Source organism: Balaenoptera acutorostrata, chromosome 15 (assembly GCF_949987535.1).
Source record: "Balaenoptera acutorostrata chromosome 15, mBalAcu1.1, whole genome shotgun sequence".
Lineage (NCBI taxonomy): Eukaryota > Metazoa > Chordata > Mammalia > Artiodactyla > Balaenopteridae > Balaenoptera > Balaenoptera acutorostrata.
Genome location: NC_080078.1, coordinates 16,598,864 through 16,606,090, shown reverse-complemented (window position 1 = coordinate 16,606,090; position 7,227 = coordinate 16,598,864). Strand labels below are relative to the sequence as shown.

Sequence of the window (7,227 nt, the reverse complement as noted above, 5' to 3'; positions counted from 1 at the left end):
GGAATTCCCACCTCAGAGCCAGCTGGCAGCACTGGCATGAGACCGGGAAGGGTCCTCGGCCCGAGGCAGGGGGGCAGGTGCCGACTGAGTTCACTTCTACCCCATCTGGCTTTAATTTCCCCATCTGGGTGCGTACAATTTTGCCTCTCCGCAGCTGTTTCGGTTCCAGCTGCAGTCCCTCCTCTAAGAGAAGATAACTTGGTATTTTTTATTTTAGATTCAGAAAATTCAGCCCAGGTCTCCAAAGAGATGTTCAACAGAAAACATAAACACATACACGTATGTCCTCTTTCTGGCAAGGTGCTGTGTTGGGAGCTTGGAGTGTCTCTCCTCTTCCCAAGTTTCCCAGCGGCCTGGGTTAGGGAAGAAGAGCCAAGGCCCCAGCAGGTAGACTCTGCACCCTAAGGGCAGCAGCACTCAGTATTTCCGCTGCCGGGGGAAGAGACTACTTCCTGAGGACCGAAGTGGGGGGCTGGTGGGGCTGGCATCCTCTGAGTCCAGGCTGAAGAGGTCCCTGCCAGTACGAAGGATCTGCTCCTCCAGCTTCTTGTGTCGCTTCATGTCTGAGAGGACCTTGTCCAGGCGTGCTTCCCGTTTCTGGCTCCGGGCTGAGCTTCCTGGAGAAGGGGAATGAGAGAAATGTGGAAGCGAGTTGAGGCAGTGTGCACCAGACCTGCCTGGATCTTACTAATCACTTGGGGAGCTCATTGAACAGAGATTTCCAGGCCTGTCATGGAGGTTCTGAGGTTTAGGGATGGGGCCTCAGATGGGGTGGGCAGTGAAGATCTGGATTATGAGAAGGGGCTAGAAATATGAAGACCGGGGAGAAGCATCCCAGGTAGGGGACGAGCAAGTGCAAAAGCCCCAGAGCAAGAACAGGGAGGTCTGTTCAATGAGAAATGTAGAGCTGGGGGAGACAGGAAAGATAAGGCCAAAGATACGACCTACAGGTCACGATAAGGGGTTTGGATCTTTTAGTTTACATGGAAGCCCTGGGGGGGGCGGGTTGGATTCTCAATTGATGCACTCATCCACCCGCCCCCCCCCGCCCCCCAGAAATGGACTCCTTTGGAGAATTTAAAACAGAGGAGTGACACAATTTATGTTTTGAAACATAAACCCGTCTCTGGCTGCTGAGGCTGGTGACAGGAAGACCAGTTAGGAGCTACCACAACTACCTAGGCAACAGAGATGGTGGCTTGGATTAAGGGTGCAGGCAGAGCTAACAAGACTTGCTGCTGGCTTGAATGCTGGGGTAAAAGAAAGAGAAATCAACACCGGCTCCGAGGGGGCACTTCCCTGGTGGCGCAGTGGTTAAGAATCCGCCTGCCAATGCAGGGCACATGGGTTCAAGCCCTGGTCCGGGAAGATCCCACATGCCGCGGAGCAACTAAGCCCATGCACCAGAACTACTGAGCGTATGCTCTACAGCCCGCGTGTCACAACTACTGAAGCCCGTGTGCCACAACTACTGAAGCCCGTGTGCCTAGAGCCCGTGCTCTGCAACAAGAGAAGCCACCGCAATGAGAAGCCCGCACACCGCAACGAAGAGTAGCCCCCGCTCACCGCAACTACAGAAAGCCCGTGCACAGCAACAAAGACACAAAGCAGCCAAAAATAAATAAATAAACAAATTTATTAAAAAAACAAGCAAACAAAAAAAGAATGGCTCCGAGGGTAAATTCTAGGAAGGCACATGGGATGGGAAACTGGGTCAGATTACGAGATGTACACAGTAGTGTAGGGATGTGGATCTAGATAATAATGATAATGACTTGGACTTCTGGGGGGACTGAGATCAAAGGAATGGGAAGCATGATGGAATTATCTGCAGAAGATAGGGGACCACCAAAGCTGGAAGGATGGCACCACTGGGTGCATGCTCTCTCCTGAAACAAGTTCTGAGCTATCAAGGCACCAAGCAAAGGCCTCTTTTAGGGAGTCACTTTCTGAGTAAGTGGGAGCAGAGGCCCTTCACCGCCCCCCCCCAATTCTCCCCTCTCGTCTGTACCTGGGGTGCGTCTCCGGTCAATCAGGGAGTCCTTTGGTGTCATTGGCTCATCATCAAAGTCAAATTCTGTGGGCATGTGCGGTCTGGGACAGGGGGATAGAGAGTGAAAGGTGAGGGTGGTTCCCCCCAAACACCCACACTTCACAGCCTGCTGGCTCTTCCTCTCCGGCTCTCTTCCCTCCCTCCACTTCCCATGCTCCTGGGTCCCACCTCCCCTCCCTACTTCCTCCCGGCATCAGGGGAGCAGCCTCAAGGACAAGGTGTAAGGGTGTGCCCTCACTTTTCCTCTTCCTCCTCTTTGGCCTCTGGCTCCTCATCGGATCTCTCCTCTTCACTCTGGGCCTCAGGTGTGGGTGGCCGGCGGGGCAGGATCTCAGCCTGTAGCTCCAGGGTACCGTGGGCAGCCAGCAGTTCATAGAGCCTTTGGATTTCCGAGGGGGGTGGCATCCAGGACTGCCCATCCGCGGGCAGATCCACCTCTTCATCGCTGCAGGGCACGCACCAGTCCTCGGATTCTCCCTTGGCATGCTCTTCCCCCTCAGTGCTGGGGGCTTCTCCCTGCACCTCCTCGGCCCCGGACCCCTCATGCTCAGCCTCCTCCCGGCCTCCTTCCCCCTCTTCCTCGGCTTGATCGGCCGAAGCAGAGGGGCCTCCGGTATCCTCCACGGCCAGAGCCTGGAGGCCGGAGGTCACTTCCCCTTCTTCAGACAGAGGCGCCGCCGTGGTGGCTGCAGTGTCTCCATGGCCCCGGACAAGGGACATATGTCACTAGGGAAGGGGCCCTGCGATGATAGGAGATGCAGGAGTACTGAGCTGGGGATCCCCCAACCCCAAGGGTTGGGCTCCCCAGGGGTTTAGGGAATGTCTCTCTAACCAATCAGGCTCCAACAGCAGTCCCTGCGAACAGACCGCCTGTTCCCAGGAGGGGGCGCTCCGTCCCCTCCAAGGACCCCGCCCCCACGGATCGAGATCCGGTACTCCGGTGTTCCCAGGGACCGGCAGAAACCACTTTCCAGGCGGGAGAGGGGCGGACTCGCTCTTCTCGCCTTGATACGGCCGCTCTCTACACCTGGATCCGGCACCCTCTCCCCGCACCTCGAAGTTTCGTCACCTCAGCTGCCATACGCACCTAGGAGCTAAGACCCGCCTCCCGGGCTGCGTAGGGTCACAGCACGCAGGCGCACAGAGATCGCGCGGGAGGCTCAGTTTTAGTCAAAGCTACTTGGAAGAGGAAAGCAAGGGAAGGCTTGCACATGCGCAGGTAGGCGCTCCGGAATGATAGGCTTCGGCCCACAGTAAAGATGGCCACCGGGGCGGCGCATGCGCAAACCACCCAATAGGTTCTGCCCGAAAGGAGGCAGTACCTCGGGCCCCAGCGGCGCACGCACGTACGGACCAACTGAGGCTGGAGGCGAGTCTCATGCAGTCTCCGTTTATTGGTGTTTCAGACTCATGCAGCATCCGGCATACAAAAAGGGAGAATCTGTTTGGTGTATCCTTTTGTTTTGTTTTGATTTTAGACTTTTAGGTTTTTTCCCTACACTTTTCTTTTTTTAGGGGGAAAAAAAACCCGCCAACTCGGAACCGCGTTGTGGTTCGGTCCCCGCCTCCCAAACCTCTCTCGTCCTCTTAAAAAATCATAGACCTCTCCGCCTCTCCCTTGCTCCCTGCAGCTGGGAGCTTTGGTCCTATTTTTTGGGTTCTTTCGTTACAAAGCACGTGAATGACCCCAGCCCCAACGAGTTCTCTGACTGGGTTAAAAAGCCCAGGTGGGGTAGGTCAACTCAGGCTGACCGGGGAGGGTCAACAGCCGCGCCCCTCCCTTCTCCCAGGTGCGTGTTCGGAACAGTACTGGCCACCCCTGCACAAGTCTCCAAACGAGGCCTGGCTTGCCAGCGCTGCGACCCCGAGGCACCATGGGGGCGTCCGGACCTGGGTGGTCCCAGCTGAGAACAGTCGGAGCCCGGGCTAGGGAGCCCTCTCCTGACACTGCTCCCCTCCCCCAGCCTGATCTAAGTGCTGGAATTTTTGCAGAATGAACGGTGGAGGAGGGTGGAGGAGATGATGCTGAGGGGCGATGAGGAGGCAGGAAGAGGAAGGGGGTGGAGGATGTGGAGAGGGAAAGGGAGATGAATAAGGAGAGAAGGAAGAAAGGAATGGGGGAGGATGCTGAGACAATGAAAGTTGGGAAAGGGAGACCAGAGTTGAGGTGCAGGAAATTCTCGGGAGGTTGTGGTGCAGGAAGGTGGGGAGAAATGCTGGGAGGCTGAGAGCAAAGAGAGTTTGGGAGATGTTCAGGGAGGTTTCCAGAAGTGCAAGGAGGTTTCCAGAAGTGCAGGGATAGGGAAGCCAAGAGGCTGGAGGGGATGCAGGCAGGAGTGCAGGGAAGTTGGAAACAGTGCAGGGAGAAGGGAGGCCTACGGTTGGCAGTGGAGCCTGGCAGGATGCAGGAGCAGGAAAGAAGCTGTAAACAAGGCCGCTCAGGCTCCCTTGGTCCCTATGGGTGCGGGCCTGGGCCATGGATTGGGCTCCCCCCAGGGGAGGTTGGGCCCAAGGCAGCTCCCAACAGGAAAAAAAGTCTTGGAATGCAGGGCAGAGCCCCTCACTTATACACTGTGGGAGAGGAGAGGGAGGGACAGACAGAGACGGTTGGGGGTGGGGAGGGGAGACAAGGAGAGACAAAGAAGTAGGGAGGACAGACAGGAGAGATCAGGGGCAGGGGTTAGTAAAGCTGCCCTTGCCAACCCTTCCATTCCTCCCGGCCTGTCCCAGACCCCCACTCACCGCCTAAGTTGATGACGCAGGAGGCGATGATGATGAGGACCCCCCCTACCAGCGCCACGATGCTTAAGAGCTTGGCCACACGACCCAGACGCTGGGCCCCATCCACGTCCCCCTGCTGCAGGCTGTTCCGGGACTGGGGTTAGGGTGAGGGGTGGGGGCACCAGCCCAGCCGGGATCAGGTGTGAGAGTCGTCCAGAGGAGACAGGCCAGTTGGTAGCAGTGGTTAAGGGAGGAAGGGGATTGGAGAGGCAGCAGGAGGAGGGCACAGGTCAGTAAGGCTGTGTGAAATGTCTCAACTTCCCTCCCACCTGAAGGGGTAGGGCTCAGAAGGTGAAATCCTAGGAAGAGGCAAGGAAAGGCCCTGTAATTGGGAAGTGAGGTCCATGCAGAGAGGGGAGGGAAGGCAAGGTTACTCCTGGGGCTCTGTCCCAGCACTGGCAGGAAGCTGGGAGCCACAGCAGGCCTGGGCCAGGGTCCCTTGGGGCTCACCATGACGGCATAAGCGAAGGCCACGATGTTGACAGGCCACATGGGGCAGAAGCAGGACAGGATGGCGAGGATGATGTAGTCCCGAGGTTTCTGGGTGCCTTCACCCCCCTCCACCCCAGACCCTGCCAGCTGGGAACTAGGGTGGCGGCTCAGGCTACCTCGGGGAGATCCTGAATGCCCACTGTGAGCCCTTCCTAGTCTATCTTCCTCAACCAGCTGCTGCAACACACGGGGTGGAGCCCCATTGGCTGGGGGGGTTTTTGTTGAGGATGGTGAGTGAGGCTGGGGGGCTGGACCCTCTTCCCCATCACCATCACCAGCCTGCAGGGGAACCACTGCCCCATTCTCCTGCTTTTCTCCCACGTTCTCAGTCAGGACCTCAGAGGTGGGGTCCTCCTGGGTAGGGGGCTCTGGCTGAAGGACTGGCTTGGAGGTGGGCTGGGAAGCTGGCTGGGGTTCTGGCTGAGGGTCTGGCTGGGGGTCCAGCTGGGGGTCTGGCTGGGGAGCAGGCTCTGAGGCTGGCTCAAGTGGGGCTGCGGATTCCAGGTTGGACCCCTGGTTTGCAGTGGCCTCTTTGCTCACTTCTGGTTTGGATGGTAGCTCTTGGCATGTTTCTTCGGTGCTGGAGTTGGCCTTTGATTCCCCTCCTGGGCTTGAGCTGAGGTCTCTGGCCTGAGCTGTTTCTGGGGCCACGGTTGGGGTCTCTGTGGTTTCTGGAGCCAGCCCAGCCTTGGGCTCTGTGTCCACAGGGGCCCCAGTGATGTCTGGTCCTGGCTGCAGGGTCTCTGGCTCATCTGGGACCCCAGCTGGGATCTGGGGAGGACCAGTTCCAGCTTCAGAATGGCCAGGCCCTTCTCCCTGGGTCTGGGGACCCTCCTCTACCCCCTTCATCTCAGAGACCTGAGAGCTGCTGGCTGCCATCTTGAGATAGGGGAGGGGAGAGGGCCTCTGTGGGAAGGATAGAGCAGCAGAGACAGCAGCAAATCCTGGAAGAGGAGGAGACAGGCTTAGTGTGAGGAGGGAAGAGGTAGCTCTCAGCACTGCAGCCCAAGAGGGCAATGCTCCTATCTCAGGGCCAGCCTTGGGCTGCCTCTGGGGAAAGGAAGAAAAGTTGGGGTTTCCTTTGCTTTGGGGTGGGACATCTCTGGGGAGGAGTGCTCTGCTCAGTCTTCTGGTTAGAGAGCCCTGGGAAGATGAGCCCTTTTGTAAACAGGATCCTCCCCATGGTCTCTTCCTGGGTCCACCCAACAAGATCCAGACTCTCAGATCCTAGTAGATACCACAGCACCCCAAAATCAACAAGCTGTTCAGAGACCCATGCACTCCGGTAGGCAGACTGGGCAGAGAACCCCAAAACTCGCATTCCACTCCCTCTGCATCAATCCTCCCTTCCTCCCTGGGCGCCCAGCGGTGCGGTTTGCTTGATGCGCCTTTGGGGCGTAGACGCCCGCGCCCCTCCCTGGGGGACCTGGGCATCTCCTCTGAGCCCCTTCCCAGCCCCTCTCCCAGGGATTTCCTCGCCCCCGGGGGACCGGCGCCGCCTCCTCCCATTGGCGTGGTGCGCCCAGCACCACCAGCCAGTCCGCCAGGCGCCCGAATTCCCGTACAGCCCTCCCGGGGTCCGCTGTCTGTCCGTCCACTCCTACCCGCAGCCTCAGTCCATTCCCGTCTCACCTCGACGCCGGCCTCCAAACTGCTCCCGCTGCTGCCGCCGCCGCCGCCGCCGCCGCGGTTGCAGCAGCCGCAGCCCGGGAGGGAGCAAGTCAGCGAGCGAGGGAGGGAGGCGGCGGGTCTCCCCTCCCCTCTGCTCATCCCCTCCTCCCCTCCTCTCAGGTCCCCTCCCCTACGCTCCGCTGCCGCGCACCGCCCCCGCCCCTTGCACGCCTCCCGCCCCTCGCGGCCAGCCGGAGGGAGCCACGCGTGCCAGGTCCCGCGTTACCTGG

At 58.8% G+C, this 7,227-nt stretch overlaps 2 protein-coding genes across 4 annotated transcripts; both read right to left on the bottom strand.

Moving 5' to 3' along the window:
- Positions 1 to 417: 417 nt before the first annotated feature.
- PAGR1 (PAXIP1 associated glutamate rich protein 1) lies at positions 418 to 3,297 on the bottom strand. The gene is made up of 3 exons (XM_007186394.2): positions 2,292 to 3,297; positions 2,012 to 2,094; positions 418 to 617 (listed from the first exon to the last, which is right to left on the bottom strand). The coding sequence occupies exons 1-3, from the start codon at positions 2,771 to 2,773 to the stop codon at positions 418 to 420; spliced, it is 765 nt and encodes a 254-aa protein (XP_007186456.1). The 5' UTR covers positions 2,774 to 3,297.
- Positions 3,298 to 3,429: 132 nt separating this feature from the next.
- Positions 3,430 to 7,087, bottom strand: PRRT2 (proline rich transmembrane protein 2). 3 transcript variants are annotated; one of them, XM_057529085.1, is made up of 5 exons: positions 6,931 to 7,087; positions 6,185 to 6,270; positions 5,285 to 6,097; positions 4,796 to 4,928; positions 3,430 to 4,624 (listed from the first exon to the last, which is right to left on the bottom strand). In XM_057529085.1, exons 2-5 carry the CDS (start codon positions 6,203 to 6,205, stop codon positions 4,614 to 4,616), a joined length of 978 nt encoding a protein of 325 aa, XP_057385068.1. In that variant the 5' UTR covers positions 6,206 to 6,270; positions 6,931 to 7,087; the 3' UTR covers positions 3,430 to 4,613. The 3 variants fall into 3 exon arrangements, with proteins under 3 accessions (XP_057385068.1, XP_007186455.1, XP_057385067.1); XM_007186393.3 differs by having other exon boundaries at positions 6,959 to 7,081; XM_057529084.1 differs by having other exon boundaries at positions 5,285 to 6,270; positions 6,931 to 7,086.
- Positions 7,088 to 7,227: the final 140 nt, after the last annotated feature.